Source organism: Balearica regulorum, chromosome 14 (genome assembly GCF_011004875.1).
Source record: "Balearica regulorum gibbericeps isolate bBalReg1 chromosome 14, bBalReg1.pri, whole genome shotgun sequence".
Taxonomy (NCBI): Eukaryota; Metazoa; Chordata; class Aves; order Gruiformes; family Gruidae; genus Balearica; species Balearica regulorum.
In genome coordinates, this window is record NC_046197.1 from 19,694,499 (window position 1) to 19,719,022 (window position 24,524).

At 48.7% G+C, this 24,524-nt stretch overlaps 1 protein-coding gene across 1 annotated transcript in view; it reads left to right on the forward strand.

The window, feature by feature from the left end:
• Positions 1–3,899: 3,899 nt before the first annotated feature.
• The window catches only part of PDLIM4 (PDZ and LIM domain 4), a 52,039-nt gene continuing 31,414 nt past the window's right edge, over positions 3,900–24,524 (forward strand). Inside the window, exons 1-2 of the mRNA XM_075766683.1 lie at positions 3,900–4,073; positions 18,871–19,022. Coding sequence (XP_075622798.1) covers positions 3,981–4,073; positions 18,871–19,022 — 245 coding nt within the window. The 5' untranslated portion in view covers positions 3,900–3,980. The remainder of the gene's footprint in view (positions 4,074–18,870; positions 19,023–24,524) is intronic.

The window sequence follows — 24,524 nt, forward strand, 5'->3', positions numbered from 1 at the left end:
CAGATGGCCTTTTAATCTCTGTCTTGGGCCAAAAAATGTCTGACTTTTACTTATTTTCATCGTCTTCAGATATCATTCCGTCAGCATACTGGATCAGTGTTTCCAAATGTGCCCTTTCTAGAAGGTTTGAAATTAATTTGAATTTAATCTAAATTAGGCACGACTGATGGATGAGTGAAAACTGTAATTCCCAGCACGTTGCCAGTTACAGGTCTCATATTCTTGTTGAATACTTAATCGTGTGGTGAGACACATTCCGGCTAGAAATGGAGAGGTAGCTGATGTAACTACCAGGCAATAGAGATGCCAGCAGTCATGCTGGGGACCCTGCAAACATTCAGGTGGTTGCGGCTTTAGGGGAGTCAGAAGTGCCACATGGATGGCATGAAGCCACTTCAAAACCCAAGCTGTGCCTGCCAGGAATAAAGCAGAAAGGGCATGATGATATGCTTGTCAAGGCATGATGATATACTTGTCAAGTTGAGGTGTACACAACCAGGAGAGATGCCCCTGCTCCAGCAATCGCAGTTGTACAGGTAAAGATTTTTAGGCTTCCACATCAAAAACCCATCCATCTATAGAGCGGCTGAATTCTGCTTTAAAGCTTTGTCTGAAAGACAAAGAAGCCTCATCTTTTGCAGATCTCGCTGACAAATGTAGTCATTTGTTGAACTTACAAGGTCTATCAGGTATTTTTTTCACAGCCTAAAAATAAAATCTTTCATGAGGGGCCTGGGGGCAGTGCGAAAAGGACAGCAATTGCAATTTTTCACTGACCGGTAATCAATTCGTGTCTATCAAGCAATTTATGAATGACTAACTTCTAATAAGAAGGAAAACACTGAATAAAGTGTTCATAACAACCCATATATCAACTTATCACCCTTAAACTGATGCGAAAATACCAGAGGATCTCATTCCAATTTCCACTAGACCCAGCCTGCTGCTACGGAGTACTCAGGACTAACTTCAGCCTCCTGAGATCACTCTAAGGACAAACAGCCATAGTCCAGAAGGCGGCGATTTTTAGAGCAAGAATATCTCCTGGAGAAGAATTATCAAGCCATAACGATGCTTGAAATCACTCTCATGTGGGCAGATGTTCAAAAACAGTGTTGGGAAGTCATTATCGGGTGTCCCAGATAAGCAGGGGACCTCTGCTAGACACTGGGAGGATGGCAAATGGAAAACCTGAATGCTCAGTCAAAATGGGACACAAAGCTGGATATCCGTAGTTTACCCAGTCGGTCCGCGATAACAAAGAAAGGAAACCGAGAGTGTCACCAGTGGCAAAGGAGAGCCAGAATGGAATATTCAAAAAAGAAACAAAGAGGTGATAAGACTTCAGGGTGGAAAAATACTGGAAACAAACACTGAGGAAAATATTGGGGGGAAAAGAAGATAAAGCGAATGGAGTGATGAGATTGAATTCATGAACACATTTGACCTCTCTTTTGAATAATGCGTGGTCTGTGTTAGAGCTCGCTGTAGGGTTTCAGCACTGGGCAGAGGGTGGAGATGTTGGAGACAGTGTATTTTAGCTGGGTGTTAAGGCTTGCTCCCACACCAAGGTCCATATCATCTTCTGTTGGTTCTGCTGGTTCCCGCTCCAGAAGTAGAACTCCAATTAGTTTTTGGAAATGACTTAAAATATAATTTAAAGATTCTTAAGTTATCAAAGACAAAAAAAAAAGAAAAGAAATTTATGGGCCCACTTTGGTTGATTGAAGTGAGAGTACGAGTGGGTCCTTTGCAGGCTGCAAAATTGCATTGGCTTCACTCAAAGAAAGCCGGTGTGGAAAGGCGTGAGCACCTGAAGGGAAATGAGGCACCTGCGAAATGTGGAGTTCTTCAGCTAAAGCTCTCATTCCCCAGATCCTGGGGAAAAAACCCCCTATTGCTGATAGAGGGGTGCCAAATTAATTCCTGATGCAGTTCTGAAATGCAGGGCTGCGCTACACGTGGACACTTTCCATCAGGAGCAATTCGACTGCAGACACTTTTATTCAGAGTAAAACTGCCTCTTCTTCAGCTCAGTTTAATCTATTTTGGAATATAGTCTCATTTGGAATAAGCGCGCTCACAAGTTTATACCAATTTGGCTAATTCTAGTTGTATTTTACTTGGGTTAAGTTTTTGACAAGCCTTATGTTACGTGAGGGGTAACCTAGGCTGAGTATTCAAAGGACCTTGAAGAGAAAGTGCCTCGGAGCCAGCAGCTTTCCTCTCAGCTTTTGAAATGAATACTTTAATAGTGGGGATTTCTGCATTTTGATCATCTATTTCCTATGCCAGCAAATTACTTTGAAAACCCTGACGGTTTGCTGCGTGGCAGAGCCTGCCATTCACAGCCTGAGTGCAATTTAGAAACCACCGGGTAACGAAGCCCTGATGAATGCCAGTGGAAAATGTTTGACTCCACAGAACTGCACCCTCCAGGGTTTTTTTTTTTCCCTCTGCTCTTTTCCTTTTCTCTGTTTTTATTGTTGCTATTTCCCAGCAAACTTAGTTTCTTTTACCGAAAAGATTTTTTTCTTTTCCCTCCTAAGAGGAAGGAGATGCCAGTGCCAACGCACCGCGTTTACGCACATCTTTAACTCAGTCCTTCGGGGAAGCGCTCCTCGTCCTCCAGCTCTCCGCAAGACAAATGTCAGTGTTTGGCTGGGTGGATTTTCTAACACAAGCAAGGGAACCTCAGGCCAGCCTACTCCCAGACTTCTGCAAGCTCGGTGATATCATACAGGAACGAAGAGGAATGATTCATCACCAGTTGCACAGACAAAAGTCAGCTTTTATAGCCTCTCTCGGTGGAGGCAGGCGCTGGCGAGGAACAAAGACCACGGGTGAAAGCTCTGCGGGTACCAGCTGCAGCTGAGCTGCTCCTCTGTCCGGACCTTTCCAGCAAAGCAAACAACGTTTATTGTGTTTCGGGTTCGTAGCACAGTACGCTCACTGTGTTCACGTTGCTAAATCACAGGGCTGAAGCGCAGCTCGGGAGTGTGTTTAAAAGTCTCAGCTCCCACCCCCGTCCCAGACCAAAACCTCCTGGGTAACACGGGCATGGCAGTGACGGTCGCACAAACCGTCCCGTCTCACAAGCGCACGCAAAAGGACTTCACGGTAAATAGCACATAAATCAAACTCGCAGAAACAGGGCCACAAGAAGGTGCTTGATGAAACTGGACTTTTCAAACAATGAATCCTTTGTTAGGTCCTTTTTTGAAGTGGGATATTCCAGCCCAGCCCTCTCCAGGAAGAGAGGGAGGTTTACAGGCGCTTTGAGATTTGCTCTCAGCTTTTGGGGGAGACGCCAGGGAGCTGTGCTGCCCACCCATCCCACCTCAAAGCTACCGCCGGCACACCTACAACCCATCGCATTAACACCCTCTGCAGCGTGGACATCTTCTGGGTGCTCCGACCGCCACCGATTCCGCCGTACCACCGGGAAGCAGGGATGCTCTGCGGTGCCTAACGCTGCCCCAGGCACCCCTGCAAAGCCACAGTGATGCTGGGGTGCATTCCCAAACTGCTTTAAACCCAACCTGATTATTTTCTTGACATTCCCTCTTTTTTTTTTTTCTTTTTTTTTCTTTTTCTTCTTTCTTTTTTCTTTTTTTTTTCCTGCTTGCGATCAATAAAAAAAAGCCCTGACTACACGTTTACCGACCTATTACATCATTTTCCTTTCACTCCAGAGGATGAAGGCGCAGTAAATGGAGCTTTTTGACCCAGCCGAACACAGATGCTCAACTTTACTACTGCGAGCAGACGCTCCGAAACCCACTGGTAAAAACCTTCAGGGGAAAATCCGTGCTAAAGCTCCCCCTCTCCACGATAACCGGGATGGGTCGATCCCGCCTCCCCGACACGCCCCGCATTGCGGGGCGTGTCGGGGAGGCGGGATCGACCCATCCCGGCGCTTAGGAGACGCGCGAAGTGGCTGAGTTGGTAATCGCGAGTGGGAGCGTTTCACCGTCGCTATGTCCCACTCGGTGATCCTGCGTGGTCCTTCTCCGTGGGGTTTTCGTTTGGTGGGCGGTAAAGATTTCAGCGCCCCGTTGACCATCTCCAGGGTAAGCCGGAGGGAAGGGAAGGGGGAAGCGGAGCGGAGCCGGGGGGGGACCGGCCGCAGGTGATGGGCGGTGGCGGGGAACGGGGCAGCTCCGGCGGGGATGGGGTTGGGGTTGGGTCGGTGGTACCCGGGACCACCGGGCAGCAGCGTTTGGGGTCTTTTTAGGTATATGTTACTATATATGCACCCAAGTACGGACAAGTGAGTGTTCCCCTCTGAACGCAGCGCTGTTTCAGTTGCTCTTCCCTGTGTTAATGCGGAGCAGATAATATTCTTCATGCTTTGGGGTTTTTGGATGGTAATTCATAAAGGTTTGCTTTCAGAGGTTTGGGTTTTTTGGGTTTTTTTTTTTTAGTGCTCAGCACTACAGAGGGCTTGGACTCGTGCCCTGGACTGAGTTCACAGGCTCTTGGGGTTTTTTAGGAAGGCATGAGTAAAGTCAGCAAGAAGTTTCTCTGTGCAGGCTGCTGTGTTATGGGGTCCCTGTGGGCTGGTAGTAATTACTGTGTAAGTGCACTCACACTTGTATTTAACCTCACAAAGATGTATTCTGGAAACTTCTTTGCTAAAGACGCCGCGGCTAGCTTGAAATAGGCTTTGTGCGTAGATATATGGGAAAACAAACCGTTCCCCGTGCAGGAAGGAGTGCAGCGAGGTGAAGCGGTGGGCTGTGTGATGGATGAGGTGCTGCACCTGAGCTGGGCACATTCCCGTGGGCATCCGTGTTTCCATCGCCGTCGGGCTGCCCTGGGAGCGGGCTGGCCGCCCGAAGCTGCCCCGCCGTCCTGCGGAGGCTGGGTAGTGTTGCCGAGCGTTCCTGGGCAGCCGCTGCTGGAGCGCTTCAACAAACACTGAGAGTATTGAAAGGCTTTGAAAGGAGCTATAACTTAAAAATATTGTCCTAACGCATGCAAGCTGTTTGCCGTCTTTTCGTTCAGCTGCCAAAGCTGTGACAGAAAAGGGAAAAACATGTTCCCTGAGTTTTAAAGAAATAATTATGGAAGAGAGCGTGTTTTAAAGAGCCTTGCTTTGTATTTGAGTTGAGATGTGCCTATTGCACAGCTTTGTGTCTGATTTTTACTTTGGACTGTCCCTTATCAAGTGTTCCAGCCGGGGATTTTTTTGGAGGAGTATCGGGCAGAGACGGATGGAGAGGAGGGAAGCCCCAGACTGGGAAAGGCCGGGGAGGTGCGGGGAGCAGCAGCCGGTGGGGCTGGCCGGGCTCGGGCAGGCGTCCGCACACCGCCGGGGTGTCTGCGCTGCCGAGGAGGCACTCTGCTTTCGGGGCTCAGCTTCCGCCTCCTCGGCACGGGGAAGTCCTCTTCCTCCCCCAGTAAGGTGGGATGTATCGCAACAAAACACAAAATCGCTTCTCGGTGACTGTAAAAATGTTTCTGTTGTGAAGATGAATATCTTAATTTAGTGGAGGGAGCCTGCTTTCCTGTTACTTAGAAAAGAGTTTGGTTTAACATTAAACAAGAAAAAACAAAGTCTGCTTCTGCCTAGACAGGTGGCTTGCCAAATTCCGTGTTGGAATCAGCAAACCCGGGAGATGTGAGGATAATTCTCATCAGGCCAGCCTTGCTTTGGATCACAAGAAGCCGTAACCCAAGTAGCAGTCATAGGGTGTTATTTCATGTTACTGAGTGTGGCAGCCTTTTAAATTGGATCCTTTCTTAATTCTGCTCCCGCTCCCAAGAGAGGAGCGATGCTCCGATGTGTGGTACGCTAACGGCTGATAACTCGCTGGGAACATACGTGTGGGTATAGGTTGCTCTGCTTGGGCTCTAGTCTCTTAACACGAGAAGAGACCTCACTGGCTTTGCAAATAATACCTGAAAATGTTAAAACTGGGGAAGAGTTGGCTTCCACCTGCTTGGTGGGTCCGTGCAACCCTGCCTCTTTGCAGAGAGCTGTGTGCGGCTGGTGTGGTGCCGTATTCACTTTTATTCTGTAATTGTCTAATTATTTTAATTGTCTAACCAGTAAATCTGTTCTTTCCAGCTTCAAACCGGGGCGAGGAGGCTGGGGGGGCTCCCCGTCCCCCGCTCAGCGAGGGACGGGGAGCCCCCCCAGCCTCCTCGCCCCGGTTGGGTTGCTGCAGGAGGCAGGGAGCCTCTTGCTGTAGCCTAATTGTTGAGGCTTTTGGCTGACTTCTGCTTCCTCCAAAGTGCTTTGTTTTTTTAAAAAATTAAAAAAAAAATTAAAAAAATATTGTTTTTTATTAACATGCCATTAAATCACAAACATATTTTGAAAAGCAGAAATTCTGCCGGGAGGCAGGACCAGACACAGGGACTCCCGCATCCAGCTGTGAGCCCAAGATGCTGACGTGTTCCGGCTGTGACGGGCTGCCCGAGGGATGAGGGTTTGCTGCACCCCGCTTTTGTGCCACAAAGTGTTTGGGTTGTACAGCTCTGCAAGCATCCTACCTGGACTGGTTATGTGGGGAGTTTATAGGTTGCCGTTTGGGTTTCACAGCATCCAAAAGCCACCTATGTTCAGTTCTGGGTGCCAGAGGCTGGCTGTCTACTTATAAAACCCAAATTCATCTGTGTAGGGGTTGAAAAAAAAAATTATTCCGTCATTAATAGGTTGGTTTTCTCTACTCTTTGCTAAGTTACTACAGGAAACAATTTCTCCCCAGACCTCTGACTAGCTTTAACAGGGCAGAGATGTGTTGTTGAGCCACAGCAAGCGATGCTTTGCTGTCGTCTGGGGGGGACCTTAGAAGGGGGCAGCTCCTTCTCCAAAGCCTGTCTGAGTGGCGTTGCTCTGGGTTAAGTGAAGGCAGAGTTCCTTAACGTTGCATTTGTGGGACCTGAAGCTGAAGTGTCACTGCTAGAGGTGTGAAAACGAAGCAGCGGGTGTGATCGGAGCTGCCTGACCAGGCTGAGCTGAGCGGGAGGGAGAACATCAGGCTGGTGCGGGGCAGGAAGGAAAGCTGAAGGTAGTTCCCAAATGTGGCTTGTGATGCCGTTGCCAAGGGATAAACTTGAAAAAATATGGATTTGGTAGCAAGGAAAATAGCGATCACGCAGTCCTGCTTTGGAATGGGGCTCGACTCGCTCACCAGGACTCTCTTTTGCCTTCAGCCCCCTGCGAGGTCGCTGCGTTTGTGCAGGTGCAGCTGGTGGTGTGGAGCCCATCCCTTGCAGCTGTTTCAAATATGCTCATGAGATCAGGAATGATCTATTGTCCTTGAAAGCAGGTCGCTTCCCTCTGTGGTTTGATCAATCTTAAATGACAAGTGGTGAAGATCTGATTGCCCGAGTGGCCGGGACCAGCCGATGCTGAGTATTCAGTTCTTCAGTATTAAAGATAAGGAAAGAGAAACGCGAATCCAGAAGGGTGTGCTTAGGGCATCTTTCTCATGCGGTCATGTCAAAAGCCAGGCGTGTTAGCCACCCCTTTTTTCCCCTTGTTTCTTCTTGCGTTTTCTGGGGGACCAAGATATGAGCAGGGCTGGAGTTTGCTGGGCTGGAGTTTGCTGGGCTGGTTTGCGGACGTTGCAGCCCCAAAGGGTGCCGCAGCAGCCACACGCGGGGGTTGTGATGCCGCTGTGTTGTCAGCTCAGCGCTGGGAAGGGAATTGTAGCCCAAGGCTGTGCTCCGGGGAAGAAACCCGGCTCGTTTTATACCCACAGTTACAGCAAGTTGACGCCGGGTGTCATACATCATGTAACTGATGGTTCCTCCTCCTCCTCGCGATATTTATAGGGGTAGGGGAATGACCCAAAACATCTGCTTAGAGTTGGCCTTAATGACTTGATAGAAGTGCTTTTAAGACTTAATTAAGCTCCTGGTCGCTGCCAGCTGCTTTTCCTTGAGCAGGCTAAGAACTGGACACCGTTTGCCCTCGGTGTCCCTTCCTGCAGGGACAACATTGCTTCTGACCAGCAACCGCGGTTCAGGAACAGAAATGGAATAACTTACTCAGCTGCTCTCGGTGTTGTGCTTGCAACCACATCAGTGAGTGCTGCGGTTCTGTGTGGGATGACAGTTGATCTACCCCTTGCCTGGGATTAAAAGATAATCGGTCATTAGCGTAACTAGAGGAGCTGAATGCATTTAATCACTTGAACTCGCTCGTCCAGCTCCTAGAGCGGCCGATGTCGGCGTTTACCCAACTCTGCCAGTGTTAATCCAAGCACTTGCTGCATTTAGAGTCATAGACAAATTACTTGGCTAAACAGATATTTTTTTAAAAATACTGGAATCTGTCCACTTGTCCAAGTTTTTAATGGAGTTTTTCCTTTATCTGCTGGCTTCAACATCAGTTTACCCACTAGTCTGTAGCGGAGCAGCGAAAATGCATTTTTCAGTGTTGGTGTGGAACTGTAACACAAGAAGGGCGAGAAATAATTGGTCTGCAATCCATTATCCAGGTATTGTTTGAGTTAGGGTTGACTTTTAAACTTAAGTAGCTTTTGTATTTGAGCAAATACGTGTCCTGTTAAAGGTTAGGATACTGGAGGAGGAATTCTGCTGAGGGAGGAATTCCGGTAAAGTGGTCACGTTGATGCGGTCGGGGCAGCCGGCAAATGCCCAAGCGCGTTGCCGTGATCCCCTTAGAATGCCGAGAGTGCCCGCTCGGGGTGATAATTTCTGGGGTGGTCTGTGGGGCTTGTTGTGTGCCCCGGGTCAGGGAGGCAGAGCACGAAGGGCTGTAGTCCCGGTTTAGTTACCCCGGGAGCTCCGTGTGTGTTGGCAGGGAAGGCAGGAACCAGAGATGCCAGCAAAGGGAACGGGGCTTTTTTTTTCCTTTGCTTTCCGTGAGGGTTTTTCCCTGGTTTTATGTGTAATTTGTCTGTATTTGATTGTTGGTTAAATGGAAATGACACGCTTTCTGTTCAGAGCTCCCAAATGGACTGAAGCAGTTGCTCTGTGTTGATGAATCCTAAAACTAGGACCCCAGCTGACCTTTCGTGGTTTTATTGCCTGTACAGAAGAACAAAGAGATGCTAGCTATTAATCTTAGTTATACCGTAGTAGTTCAAGTGGGATGATTTTTTTAAGTGGAAGGAAATAGTTTTGCCTGTCATTCTTTTTTGTTCTCGTCATTCTTCCAGTGCTTGCTGCTTGTAAGGCCTGGAGTGAGGTCTGGGTGGCCGCACTAGAAGCTGTAGTGGTACTTAACAGTTAATCTGAGCTACAGATAAGAACTAACAAAAGTACGTAACAAATATATTTGCTGCTGAAGTTATTCTATCACCGAGGCTTTATTTAATAACTGAACGAGAAGAACAAATGCTTGTGCTGGTTCAGGAGACAGTAATGGTAGAATATGCTGGAATGAAAGCCTAATGCTAATTACTGTAATCAAGCACGCTGATAATCCAGAGTGGGAAAGCAGGCGGAAAGAATGATTCATGTAGATCCATTCATGCAAGGTCTGACCTTGGGGTGAGTTTAGCAAAATAAACCCAGCACACCCTTGAAAACACTGCTGGCCTCTGCCAGGTCGAACAACGCAGAATGGGCTCCGCGTCACGGGGGGATTTAGAGGGAGTTGGGGCTGGGGTTTTGTGGGGCTGGGGTTCTTTCTTGGGTTTTTTCCTTTTTTCTCTTTTAAATGATGGTGATGTCAGTTTTCTAACTTCTTGAGGATTGAAAGATTGCCTGTTGGGACAGGTATTCAGAGTGACTTTGGAAAAGTGCAGGGTTGTATCCCACTTGATAGAGGGATAAAAGAGAATAAAGTTAGAGAGCAGACTTACTAATGTGGCTCTGCATAGGAAGCATAGAAGGGGAAATATGTGGAATTATTCTTTTTTCCTTAAACTTTTTGTTGCTGTATAGCACAATAGATGGTCATAATCCTGGTCCTGTTGGAGGGAGATCAGTCCTTTAATTTTAATACAAATATGCTATTATGGATTGTGTGGGATTAGTGCAGATTATTGCAATTATTTTATTTTTTTTTTGAATGCTTGGGGGGAAATGCATATCACAAGTCTGCAGGAGTCACACAGCAAATCCTAGAAGGCACAAGTCCTTTTAAATATAGTGTTTCTGAATTTGTTGTATAACTGAATTTGTTGGTTGATTTCTGAGCTCTTAAAATGCATTGACTCGTGGCTGTTGGATACCCAAACACTTAGTGAAAATGGTTTTGGTTTTTAAGTCATCTGTGACCACGGGTGCTAGAGTGTGAAAGAAAAGAGAAGATCTCTCAAGATCTGGTAGCGTTGATAAAAAAGCTAAACCAAACATGTTCACAGAAAATACTTTGCTTGGTTTGTCATCGGTGCAGCGCTGCCAGACGCGTACCGAAGGAAGCCGCGGCGTACCTGGCCAGAGCTCGTTAACGCCGCGGATTTGTACCCAACCGATAACGCCCCACTTGCCCTAAGCCCTGGAAGATAAGGTTATGTTTGGTTTCTACTTCAGGACTTGCACAAAAACTTCAAGGAAACCCAGGATTCATTGGGTTACTTGGAGCAATTGCAAAGATGTCGGGCTGTAGCGTGGCATTCGAGTGGCTGTTACAGCCTGCAGAGACCTACGATAACCCCCACTTTCTCACCAGAGAGAGCAGAGCGGTATTTAAAAATCATAAAAAAAAAAAAAATAAAAAATTGCTGTGCAAGAGTATTTCAGCCAATGAATTTTCCAAACATCATAAAGATGCCTCAAAGTCCGCACCACGCTCGATCTTTCTTGTCAACCAGAGCAACTCAAATTCACACCCATTAAGCCCGAAGTAGTTTTACACGTTGTGTGGACTGACAGCAGATTACGTGCGAATGACACTGTACAGCACAAGCTTCAGAAAGCAGAATGTACCAGATTAAAGAAGATTATTTCAAGTAATTATTCTTAATTAGCAGATGTGGGTAAAGCACAGCTAGAAGAGGAACTGTCTTGAACAGTTAAATCCAGGATCATTCAGTAACGGGCACGGAGGAGCAGGTGCTCAGCTGGGAGGGTCACAGTACGCTCAGTCTGAACGCTGTCATTCACCGTAAGCCACAAAACGCTTCCCAGAAGCCTTTAGCACACGTAAAGCTTCTGGTACAAAAGACCAAACCCTGCAATGTACCTAGTGTTCGCAATTAAACTGGGAGGAAGCGGCCGCGTGGCAAAGGCACGAATCCACGCGGTCTGGGCGAGATTAACCTCTTCCGCGAGAGCGAAGCTTCAGGTGTACTCACCACCTGAATTCGAACTTTTGATGTTGGAGAATTTTCTTCTGTTTGGAGAGACCTCTGTGGCCACTTTCCTTTTGATAGGAAAGAAAATATCAGCCCACCTTCCTGGCTGAGAAGGCCGGTGATTTGGAAGGGGGACACGGGCAGCTCCTGCGTGTCTTCTGCAAAGCGCCCGAGGGTTTCCCCAAGCGAGGGGCTAGGTAGCCCTGCTGCTGGCTGTGAGATGGCTGAGAAGGAGAGGCTCCACAGGAGAGCAGAGCATTAAATTGGGAGCACTGATGGGATTCCTCTGCTGCTGAATCCAGTGTGCCCAGTGGCATGCAATGGTGCAGTGTCTCGGGGGCTGCGGGGATGCTCCAAGCGTGCGTGCCTAACATCAAGGCTTAGCTGGTGTCCCCCCGACGGGCTGTCCTGCCCTGGCCTCGCTCCCCAGCAGAGCAGAGCGAGCGTAAAGCAGAGTTACGAGTAACAGCAGATGTAGTGGTTAAGAGCGGGTCGTTCTGTGTAGCAGAGCGGAGTTTCTGCAACTCGTCCTTGGAGGAAGGGGTAAGAGGGCTCCCGGTGAGCGTGGTGTGCTGCAGCTCCGGTCCGAGCGCTGCCAGAGTTCGGGGTGCCCTTGGGCTGAGCGAGGCAAGCTTTCGGCCAGACGAACCAGATGTGAGTGTCTGAACGACCTGTGCCTTTCTCGGTCAGCTCGTCGAGGTTTGCACTCAGGTTGTGAGGCCGGTTGCTCTAAAATGCGTAGCTGATTTCATTGATTCTTGGCCTTTTCTTTGTACAGAAAGCTTAGCCTTTGAGCTGGATGAGGATCTACGCTAAGAATCTGATTCTAAATTTGGATCTGGATCCATCATACGTGGATTCAATAGGCTTTTCAAGTGCCATGCCGTGCTCGTGCTCTGGTTCTTTCCCTTTTATGCTCTTAAGTTTCATCTTGTTTTCTTCAGTAGTTAAATGAGAATTCACGTTGCGTAAACAGTACTCTTAGTTTACTGGGCTGTGCAGCACGCCTAAATAATGTCTTGATATGTTGGACTTTTATAAAAGCCATTAGAAAAATGCAAATGGATTGGCGAGGAATGGATGTCAGTTCAAGGCACGATGCTTTGAAAAGCTGAAGAGAATCCCTGGAAAGAATGCTTAAAGGATTTGGGGAATTTATCTTCATTTAGTTAGTCATTGAACTCTTGGTTCTTCCTGTTTTAAAAAGATACTGCTACCGTAAGATCATCTACTGCCTCGTGGCATGCTTCCTGATAATGGAACAGGCTTGCTTTGTTTAAAAGCTGAGAATTTTGTCACACTATCTTGAAAGCCTCTTGAAGGCTTTAATCAGGCCCTTTTGATCACACTTGCAGAACAGAAAATTTCCCCAGAGTTGCCTGTAACAAACTACCATTGATGTAAGAAGTGGTGTGGTCTGTGTAGGCTTGTATGGGATTGCACATTTTAACCCATGAAATTCTGGGAAGATGGCTTCATTCATTGATGGGATGTGTTGTGTTCTGTTACAGTGGCACTTTTTTTTTTTTTTTTTAGAGTGAAGGGGACCTGGCAGAGAGAGAGCTGCCTTTATTGTGTAGGTGTGATTGGCCTGAATAGGTACCTTTTGTTAATTCAAGTAAAAAATACTGGAAGAATAAATACTAAGTTGTTCTTGCCAATGGCTGTGCTGAGACCTGTGCAGGCAGCGAGGAAGAACTGCATCCCTCGTCCTTGGGTCCCAACACAGGTGATGTTGCAGAGGCAGGTTTCTGGAGAAAAAGAATAATAATAATAATAATAAAAAAAAATTAAGTTAATATAACAAATTAACCTTCCACTAAAGCATTGATTTGTTTCAGCTTGTGGTGTTGGCCCAGTTCTAGAGACGGCTCGAGCAAAGCTGCTTTGAGCTGAGCCGTCCCCGCGGCGCGCGGGGCTGTCCCTGCGTGGGCAGCGGGATGCACGCAGCGAGGCACCGGGGACTTTGCCCTGTCAGAGTTGCTCTGCGCTGCCTGGTCTCGCAGCCCTGGCGCGCTTCTGCGCTTGATCTCCAGGGTGGAAAGTATAACACCATGTGTGTCTCGAGTAAACTCCTCTCGGTGCAAATAATCTTGCTTACTAAATCAGATCGCGCGGCTTCCAACACCAACTGGCTTAGGACAACAGTTGCCTTAATGTGCTTTATTTTATTGGCCTGATGTCAGATGCTAGCACTCCATAAATCCTAACAAGGCTCCAGTGGCCAGATAAGATAGCTGCTGCTGGCTTTGGGGGGTTCCAGTCTGTTCCACAGCATCAGAGTATCTGCTTGGCTGGGGTGGGGGCTGCCTGTTGATCCTGGTCTCCTTGGGGGAGAGAGGTGGGTGCTGGGGAAAATAATTGGAAAAGTTATTTAAAAAAAAATATTGGTTCGTAATTGTGCAGATACAGTTCACTGGTTGATGACTTAGCAAAAGGAGATGCCAAGTTGTGGGGTGTTGATCTAGTACTGCAGCCTGCGGGTCGCGTTTCCCGTTGTCATCCTCGGCGTGGGGTGATGCTGGCAGCGCTGGGACCGAACCTCCCCTGGTGACAGGGGCGGCGGAGGACAGTGAGAGAAGGGCTCTTTACTGGGGTCTCTTTCTGCAAAATGCTCCTTTTCCTGCTGGAATCATATAAAAGGAGTGAGACCTCTCGTATTTTTTGAAGTGCAGTGCTGTGTGGAGGACGTATAAAGGCGTCGCAAGTGAGACTTGTCCTGAGGGGATTAGGGAGAATAATATGCTTTTTAGAAAAAGGGGGGGGGAGGGGAATACATTCTGGCTTCCTACTGGAGTGAATTCCTGCGAGAGGCACGCTGTGCAGGGGGGCTGCTCCCCGGGCTCTGGGCAGCCTGGAGCTACTTACTGGGGCACACGCTCGGCAAACCTCCGTGTGCCCTGCTGTTACCATATTGTTAGCTGTGCATGGGGTTTGTTTCTTTTAGTATTCTCTGTTTATAAATATTCTTATGCATCTGCATTTTTTTGGAGAGAAACAAAGAAGCAGCTGCTTATTTTTGTGGAGGGGTTAAATGCAGAACATTGCTCTTTCGTGGCCTTATTTAATTTTGGGAGAGCACTAAATACGACACGCGTTTACGCTGCATTCCCAGAACAGATGCCGTGCTGTGCGTGCACGGTCGCCTCGGGCAGAGTACACGCAGATGTGCTTCCCTGGGTATAAAAGGAGCTGTGAAAACACAAGTGCCAGTGACATCCCCGGCGCACTGACTGGCCCGGCATGGTTGTCGTGCTCAGTTTCTTCCCGCCGAAGATGCAGCGGTGATTAGGTGATGGGTAGTGGGTATTCCACGTATAGCGCTGTGTGGGATCTGCTTAATCATCTCGTGGGGAGCTCGCCACCAGCCAGCTCCATCCCTCCCTTGGTCCTGGATGATGCTGAGTTGCTCTGATTTACTGAGTTACTCTGAGTTGCTTTGATTCACTCTCAGAAAGCCGTTCAGCTCTGCTGGATTGCATCCCAGGCTGTGCTTAAAAACCTGCTGAGCACCAGGGCTGGCACAAGGGAAGAGGCTGGATGGCACCCGGCAGCAGGAAGGTGCAGCGAGAAGGTCCTCTCCCCTCTTGTGGGCAAGCTGTTGGAGGTGACCAGGCTGTCTTGTGTGGCTTCACCCCAAGTCTCCATCAGTTGGCTTTGATTTATGTTGGTGGGAAAGTATCTTCAAGTGCAGGGCAGCAATAACCAGCAGCGTGAGTTAACTGGTGGCCGGGAGTTCACATCAGTGCTGCTTCGTTGGGGTATAAAGCTGTGGCTTTGGGAGCTCAGAGCCTCTAAATGAGGCAGGATTCTTGTCTAGTTGAAAAAGAAAAACCTTTAGGGGAACTTTAATAAAAATATTTACGTTTCTTTAAGCCTGCGGTGTTTGCTGTGGGTTTGGCTCTCAGTGCCGTACACTTGACTGCTCCGAACGTGCGTGGAGGCTGCTGTCACCCCGCGGCACAAACAGAGCTCTGTGGGAGCTGGGTGTGTTGCAGGGAGGGAGACCCCGAGAGCTGCCAACAGCCCGAGGGCTCAGACCACCCCGTCCACCCGTGTGATTCTCCACCAGCGCCTTGCTCCAGCCCTGAAATATCGGCACCCGCGTGGGGCCCCGCAGCCCCGGGGGTTAGCAGGGTGTGAGGGACCGCGCTGGCTCCTCGCTACTGCGTAATTGCCCTTTGTGAGCTCTTCGCTGGAGGAAAAGTAGACAAACAGCCCAAATCCTGGCAGGCACCCAGCGTGGGCAAGACGAGGCATGGCACACGCAGCAGGAGCCGTGGGACGGAGCCCGTGTTCGGCCCCGGCGTGTGAGTTGGGGCTCCGCTTTAGGGTACGTGGCACTGTCCGTAGAAAGGCAGTGTGCGGTGGGGGGGCACAACCTGTCCTGGTCCTGGGGAGACCACTTACACCACTTGAGTTATGTATCCATCGATCTTGCCTTAGTCTGGATTCACTCACAGTTTGTTCTTAGCACTGCTGGAAAACTTAAAAAACCCCCAAAATCCTATCACTGTTTTTCTTAAGCCTATCCAGTTCTCAAACCTCAGTGTCTTTGGAGGACCCCTTCAAGAACAGAAACCTTCAGTAACTCAGTGCAGGTTTTCTGTGCAGTGTTTTTAACTTCATAACGTATCCAGTTACTCTCAAATTCATGCACGCTTGGTTCACATCGCGCCCGCTGCGGTTACCGCTCCCGGCAGGCCCGAGGCCGTTCTGGAGGAGGCATGAGTGAGCGCCTCTGGTAAAAGCTCCATCCCAAAACCTCTCTGTTCTGCTGGGCTTTAGTGTTGCTCCCTGGAGAGACCTTACGCCCATGGGCAGTACACACAGCTGTAGTTAGATCGCTTAGGGCTGTAGCCCTGGAGAAACGGGCTAATAGACAAAACAAGGTTTATCGCTTGAACAAAAATCCCTGTCCTTGTTTATAGTAGTAGGTGCTCAGCAGCTCCCTGGGCAGCAGCTGGCCTTTGTAGAGAAAAGCGGCTGGTTAAGGAGCATTCGGGGCTGATTCGATTGCTGCTGGGCGTGGGTGCTGCCCGAACAAGCCACCCAGCTCCTCCTGCTCCTTCCTCGGGCATTTGTTCATTCCCACGTGACAAGAGAGGGCCACCTTTCCCGGATGTGTCGCTCCAAGTGTAGACTCTATTACAGAAATTATGTTTAAAATTGCATCCTTGTCCTTATGGAGATCCTGGTTTTGCAGTAGGTTGTCTGGGTGGATCCGTACGGAACGAAGCGGGTAGGACCCTTGCACGAGGACTCAGATGTAGCCCTGACCCATAACCAGGCTCGTAGGGCGCTCTGTGGTGTGTCTGGTGTCAATGGCTTTGTGCAGCTGTGAGGTAGGAGAACTTGGTTTGAAGTATTTTAAATGTTATTCACTGAAATACAAACTTTGGACCTGACAGACATTACAGTACTGATTCCCAAGCTGCTATGACACCGATGCTGTATCTCAAACTAATGAGTTCTTGGAGTGCAGCTCCATTTCACACCCTCAGTCATCTCCACGGCTAGCATAAAATGCTAATATGGAGATACTGCCAAAATAATTTGAAATAAACCAGAATCTAAAAATAGGAAACAGCTAAGAGTCCCATTTATGCACAGCTTATTCTCCAAGGAAGCTACAATCTGGTTAAAATCAGTGCATCTAGACAGTGTTGAATAGACAAGAAGAAAATACAGCTGTCCTGGGTCAAGCTGAAGGTCTGTTAGTCCAAAAGCCTGCTGGCAGCCCGGGCTGCGGGGTGGACACCAAGGGAAGCAAATAACAGGCAAGCGCATGGAGATGCTTCCTTGGAGGTGCTGGTTGAGCTTCTGGTTGACTTTCTGGTGGGTCTGGCAGCTTCTATGGCTGTGGAAGGAGCTTGATGCTCTGTGAATGCCACGTCTTCTGACACGGGTTCAAAAAAACAACAGGACGAATGCATGCTGGGGGAAAAAAAATAAACCTGTCCTGTGTCAGAGCTTTACAGCTAATGTGTGCTGTGTTCAGAAACACCTCCTGTTGTTTGCTCTGAGCTGAGTCACAGGGGAGCCCGGGAACAGGGGAGAAGGAGGCTGGGCAGGTTTTTCAGAGCAAAATAGCCCGGCTGAAACTATTGAAGAGCAAATGGCAAATGCTGATTTACTCTGACAACGCAACAAAAGCCTTCATTCAGGCTGCCAGTTCTACTTAAATGTAAAAAGTGGCTTGAAGCTCCTCAAACACCTTCAGGTTCACGTTTCAGCGGTATTGGTGGCTGTAGTCACGCAGGGAGCGGTGCAGCAGGTCCGTGATATGCCAGCTGGTCTACTGCCCTCGGTCCTGTGAGCAGCCCCGGTGCGATCCACAAAGGGCTCTGGGGTTAAGGGCAAACCCTCTTCAAACTTCCTGGGCAAATAGAACTGGAAAAAACAGATCAAGATGGAAACAGGGAGGCACCCGCAGTGGTCGGGGGGCTTGTGGGCACCATGGAGCAGATGGCTGGGCGCTTGGTCTCAAACTCTCTGAAAAACCTTGCCTGTTGTGCTATTGTCCGGTTGCCACCGTGCGCCGACGTAACCTACATCCGAGGGGAGATGGAGGATAGAGCAGTGATCCCGTTTCCTGGATCGTTCGAGCAGGGTGTGATGAAGCAGAGGCCCATCGCCTGAAATGGGGGATTATACCCATGCAAATCAAGACTGAACAGAATGAAAGCACCGTCGCACTCTAACTGCAGTGAAATATGAATAGCCAAAAGTCAGACTCACTGTACTTTCTCACTTGATAAACCATGTGGTTGGTTAGCGGAGTGTTAGCAGATGCTTTGAATGACTGAAGAGGAAATTGGAGGGCAAGCACGTAGCTATTAAGAGTTTAAACAGAGACATTTACCTGTCCTGCCTATGCCTTGCATCATTTTATATTATTGCAAAAATTAAAACCACATTTGGGCTGATGTAAATAAAATGGTAATTTCTCGAAAAACTCTTTTATGGGCTGCAGGATTGGTCTTATGGCTGACCACAAACAGTACCTGGACCTGTCATTAGTTCCTCAGGAAAGAAGTTACGAGTTTTATAAGGTTCTGGCATTCCTACAAAACCAGAAGGAAAGAGTTGTGGAGACTTAACGAGCTGCGTGATACTCCATGCAGGGCTAGAGAGAAACAAGTCATTTGAATGACGGTCAGGAAAAACTGATGTCAAATGTAACCTCTCTGCAGGAAGCAATTAAGGCGACTGCGCTCATCTTCTAATTACGTAGTTAGCCGAAGAGGAGGGTTACATGTGCTCCTCGGGGATTGACTCTCACAGCACGATTTAAGGCTTGCAAGCCAAAGGAGTGTAAAGCATGTCTCTTGAAAGAGGGTATTGTGTTATTTTAAGCAAGAGACAAATCTGAAGAGAGGACCTGGTCACGCGCTGACGGGGGTTGACAGAAAACCTATTTAGGAGAGCATTGTTGTAGAGTACGGCCCTCGGAGAACTGGGGCTGACCCGAGAGCCCTGGCTCTGACATCCAGCCTCTGGTAGATGCCGTTGGTGAAGGCAAACACATGTGTCTTCTCCAGAAATAACTACTCCCTTTATCTGCTGCTTATTCCAAGCAACTGGACTTTTTTAAAACCGAACATTCTTTTAAGTAACCCTGTTATTTTCCCCTTCCTAGATTAACCCTGGCAGTAAAGCAGCCATGGCAAACCTGTGCCCAGGAGATGTTATTCTGGCAATTAACGGAGAGAGCACGGAGAACATGACGCACCTAGAAGCACAAAACAAGATCAAAGCATGCATGGACCAGCTGTTGCTCTCCGTGAACAGGTAGGTACTCTTCGGTTTGATGTGCTCTTGTGTCAGCTTTGCTTTGCTTGGCCCTTCTGCAGAAGGCTCACATCTGGCCCCGGGGCAGACGTGCCCTTAGGTTCAGTTCTTGGTGCATCCCTGTGGTCCGTGTAATTGTTCTGCGTTCTTAAAAACAGAGAGACAAAATTATTTTTAAAAGATCACTGATACAGTAAGTGGGTCCAGTTCATTTGTATAAGCCTGGGCTCTTGCTTGCACCTTGCAAGGCTCATGCAGACTGTGAGCTGGGTCAGATCCTTCAAACTAACGGAGTTTTTATTGACTCGAGTAGCACAGTGATCGAAATCTCCTTTGGGCAAAGCTTCCCACTTCATTAACATCCACCTGATTCTTTCCCAAACATCTGTTCAATGAATATACATTAGAAGATTCCGCTAACTACACTTTTTTAGAGTACTTCAAAGCAAAATGAACGCTTGGGGTTTTTTTTGCTTTCCATTGGAATTAGTTCTGTGGCTAAAGGTTCCTAATAGAAATCACAAATTATCCCGTCAAAATGAGTGCTCCTCATAAGGCTCACAAATGACTTATGTTATCTCTACTAGATTTAAATAAGTTTATACAACTTTCCCCTTCAGATTAAAAAGGCATTTCCTGCTATAAAGAGCTATCATTTACTGTTTATACTGCTCTTGGAAAACAAGTGGTTTCTGACTGGACACGTGGGCAGCGGAGAAGGAGCGCTGCCGTAAATGGAGCAAAGCCTCGTTGGTTCCATGTGGTTCATCGGACAGTGGTGTCCAAGCCGCCCGGCCGAAGCAGTGTCCCCTGAGCTCAGCCCATGCCATAGGGATGGTGTGGCTTCAGCTTTAGGAAAGAAATTAAAAAGGAAAACCAAGAAAACCCTTCACACATGTAGAGTTTCCCATAGCCGAGGAGGACTGTCGTTTTGCTTTCCGTTCGGAGCAGTTTTGGGGACACTGGGTGGTCTTCTACCCCAAAGAGGGCCTGTCCCCAGGGCAGGACAAGGGTTCCCTTCCTGGCTGTGCGCAGGCTGCTGGAGCTCTCTTTGGAAGAGGTGGAAATCCTTGTGTAGTGACGCAAGGTTTTGGTGAGCTACCAGCTGCTGAGGTGGTTTGGCAACAGAACAACTTTGTCAGGAGTTAGAACAAAGTTTTGCTGAAAACAACTTTCACCTGCAGCGTGGCAGCATTTTATCCTCGTGTATGAGGGTTTCCATTGTGTGAATTTATGGGCTGAATTCCCACTTTTACACCTCATTTTAGCCACCGGTATCGATTGGCGTCTGCTTGTTGGCTGAGATTGGATCCTCTAATCCTCCTGCTCTGTGGGAGGCACGTGGTATGTGCACAGCTTTCTGCTGGTGTCCTCGTGGTCAGGAAGTGGTGCTTGAGTCTTGTTGGCCATAGCTGTGACCACACTGGTGGTGGTAGCTGCTGTGTCGGTGTACATGGTGTTAGCGGTATCTCCATCAAAGTGCATCTCTTCTCCTGAGAGGTGACTTCTTGCAGGGACACAGGTTGTGTCACACTGGTACAGCTCCGCTCCGTCGTGAGAGGAGCAGACAGAGGTCTCACAGCAGTGTTTGTATGTGCCTTGCTGGGGTTAAGGATGATCTGTCTGTTCAGCTTGCCCAAGGTACAGAAATGTTCACTAACGACCTCACAGTGGTCTGGAAGCTGCTGTGCAGGAGGCTTCTGGCAGCAGGAGGTTGGGTTTGCCCAGTCGCACCAAGGTGGATAGTTTTTAACTGTGAGACCTCGTGGTGTGCCCGGAGGAGCGGTGGATTCTCTGTAGCAGATGTTGCTGGTGATGGCCAGCAGCCTTGCAGTGGTGCAGGGCTTGTGGGTGAGGTGGCCTGGGCTTTGCTAGGCAAGAAGGTAGGCAAGAGGATTGCAGTGGTTTTGTCAGGTCTTAGAGCCTTCATAAATGCAGATTTTTCAAGGCTGTTGTATCTTAGGCAAAAATAAATGCTCAGGCTTCTGCAAGACAGGAATAGACAGGAGCTGGTGATGGTGAGGAACTATTCAGCGTGGGGTGGCTCCTCAGGGAGGAGATCGCACTGTTGGGTCGGTTAGGTGGCTCCTTCGAGAGGAAACACGCCTCGGCCATGCCCAGAGAAGCCCATGGCAGTGGCCTTCCTCTTGATAGGAAAAACTGAATAGTTTATTTTTTGTACAGTAAGGAAAGCAGCTCCAGTGACGCTTTATTAGGTCTATTTTTAGTTTGGCCCAAAGTGAGTGCTTGGTGACATGTCTCTTGGATCTCTCTCCTGTTTCCCGAGTGACCTGTTGGATCCAGACGACTCTGCCCAGCCGTTAGTCATCGCTGGCAGCGCGTCCGGTGCTACCTCCTCGGTGTGAGCGCATCCCTGCCCCGGGGCTGCCTCCTGAGCATTGGGGCGACCTGGTGTTAGCGAGGGAGCCGCGTCCTGGGGCAGCGACGAGGGGGATTTTGTTGGTTTGTGTGCATGTCCAGCAGCTGCCGTTTGTAACGGCTGCGGGTCACTGCCCTGCACTCCGCCATGAGGCTGAGCTCCAGGAAAGCCTTGCGTGCAGCGGTGTGGGTTGGTACCTCCTCCCTCGGGCAGAAGGATGCTCTCTGAGCAGCGCCCTTCAACAGAATATAGTTTGCAAATCAACACAAGGCAATGTTTTTTTTAAAACAAGTGTGTTTGTCTGAAATATATTTGAAATAACGAGCTTGTTTGTTGTATGTCTTTACTGAAGGTGTATGAAATTTGATGTTAATTCTGTGTTGCCAAAGGAGGTTTCCTCTCGCCAGGCGTGTGTGCTGAGGGAGGGCAGGGAGCTGGGCAGCCAGCCTGGCACCGAAGGGCTCCCAGTCCTCTGGTGCCCTCTGGGCTTCTTCCATCGCGTGCCCTTTCTCCAGGACCCCTTGACATTATGGGCTGACGAGATACAGAACAAGATGGGGTTTGTTTTGAAGTTGGGGGGAGTAAAAGCCCTTTGACTAGAAAGTTCAGTAGAAAAGTCGAAATGGGGGTAAGACAAGAAGGATGAGTTACTGTGCAGTCTGATGGTGTGTCCTGAGAGCGATGTGGCCCCTCCGGGATTTGGAGGTGTTGGGGATGCAGAGAGCCCATTGAATTTGATGGGAGGAGGTGCTGATTATCCTATGTATCCAAATGTCTTAATGATAAAGCGGTGGGGAAACAAGTAGAGAGCCAGGAGGACTGACCATATGTGGGTAGAATAAACAATCAGAGTGTAAACCTTTCCCATGCAGCGCAGGCAGTATCTCCCCCATACTTGGGAGGGAACAGCTGAAGCCAGTGGGATTTCTGTTGTGATGCAACCCTTGGCCACAGTCATGGTGAGAAGCTGGCAGAGCCTGGGCCTTCTGTCTCCAGACAGTTGTCACCTCCGATGGAAAAGCTGATATTTTTATTTTTTTTCCTAACAGTAAGAAAGGATCCAGCAACACAGGCTTGATAAATTGCATCTGGATTCTCTGTAGTGATGCGTGTTCATGTGAACAAGTTCTTGTGCATTAAAAGCAATATTATTTCTTGCAATCAACCCTTTCTTATCTTGGAAGAGAATCAGTGTCCAGGCAAGCGCACACAACAAGCCTAGGGTCCAGACATAGCCAGCTCGGCAGTGCACCTTGCCCTGTTCTTACTTATTTTCTTGTCTCCTTTAAAAAAATCCCTCCCAGCTCCTTTGAATGTTAACATCTCTCGTGGTTACGCTGTAGCCCTGGCTATTAGAGGAAGACTTGTTACCTTGAGTGATGTCTCAAATAAAGCAGCCATAATATTGCGTTGGAGCTGTGCTTTGCTGGAGCCACCGCTTGAGAACAGAGGGTTGAGCACCCAAAGGACCTTGGGCGCTGGATCGGAGACCTTGTGGCATCATCGATGCTGTTCCTGGTGACGCAAACTGCTGGAAAGTCCTTGGCAGCATTGTCCAGACCTGCCTGTCTGTGCCAGAGGGGGAAGGCGAGCCCGAAAGCTTTTTCTGAAGCTTTTGTCATCTGCCAGCCAGGAGCATGAAGGCTTGTGCTGCATCCTTCCTGGAGGAGCTGGCCCCAAGCCCACATCGGGAAAACTGCCGGGAAGGGGATGTTGCAGCTTTTCAAGTGTGTTGGGGGGCTGTGGCTCTCCTGTGGCCTCTGCAGCCCAGCGTCAGCGTTGGTCAGCGTGAGGCTGCGCCTGTTCTCGGGCTGTACTAATATTTTTTTTTTTTTTTTAAAATGTCTACTATGTCCTTTGATCAAGGACTTTAAGCACTCATGGGATGGTTCTCCCTCCTTCTTCACACCCCGATTCTCTAACGCCTTTCTTGGCCAGATCCTGTTATCCCCCCCAAAAGTTAATGGGTGTTTTGTCACCAGCTTCGTCAGGTCGTGTTTTGCCCAGAGGTATTCAGGAAAGCACAGTACCTTTCCGTTCAGAAATGGAGCGGAGGAAAATCCTTATCAGCTCATGAAAGGAGTCCATTTATGTAACCGATGCTCACGTGGGTACTGAGGAAATGTGTGAGGAATCACCTAGGCATCTCAGTAACAAGGGGTGGGCGTTCAGGTCGTGGTTAATGGCTCCAAAATGCGAGGCCAGGAGTTCAAGTGGGCTTAGTAAGGCTGGAGCAGCGCCTGGTACCTGGGCTGCGGGGGGAGGCTGTGGTGGAGCTGATGAAGATTTAGCAGGGTGGTTTCGGGATGCCCTGATGATAAATGAGGCAGCCTGCTCCAGCATCGTCTTCCCAGCCGTTGAATCCCAATCCAAGGCAGCACGGGGTCTGCTTCGCCTGCCTTGCTGGTACCTGCGAGGGCGGGTAGGAGCAGGTGTGTGGCAGCTGGTGAGAGAAGATCCTGCGTGTTAAGCAGCCCCAGGAATTATCACTCACGGAAACGTGGTGTGGAGATCTTGGTATTTAGCCACAAAACATATGCATTTGACTGGCAGCCAAGAATTTCAGAGTTTTAAATATTGTAAATGTGTGGATAAGAATGATCACATAGTAAAACTTGTTCTTTTCCTTTTTTTCTGACTGTGAAGTTGTCTCTAAGTTACATAAATGAAGAAATTCCTTATCAGGCAAGAAGGATGCTTTCTAGCTCCTCCACCCTGAGACTAAGCTGTTCATGTTCCTGTGATGTGCAGGGAGGAATTCATGTGTGTTTTGAGATTTATTTTTAAAAAAAAAAAAAATAATTTGATGCTGTTCTTCCCAGTCCAATCCAATTACAGCCCTTTTGGTAATACCACTGGGCCTGTTTGTGTGTGGGGCCGGGTGGGTGCTGGAGGACTGGCAGCTTCTGCCTGACCCTGGGCACAGCCAAGGACCCCGGGGTTGTTGCGTTGTGTTTGTTTCCTGACCGTGGTGTCAAAGCATAAATCCTCAAAGGTTCAGGTTTGGTTCCTTCTGTCTGCAATAAATCCTGGGAGCAGTTTCTTCCCCCTCCATCTGCAGGAGTGGCACTGGGGGGCCCGTGCCCGTGGAGGGACGGTATTTCAGAGATGGTAACTCTTCT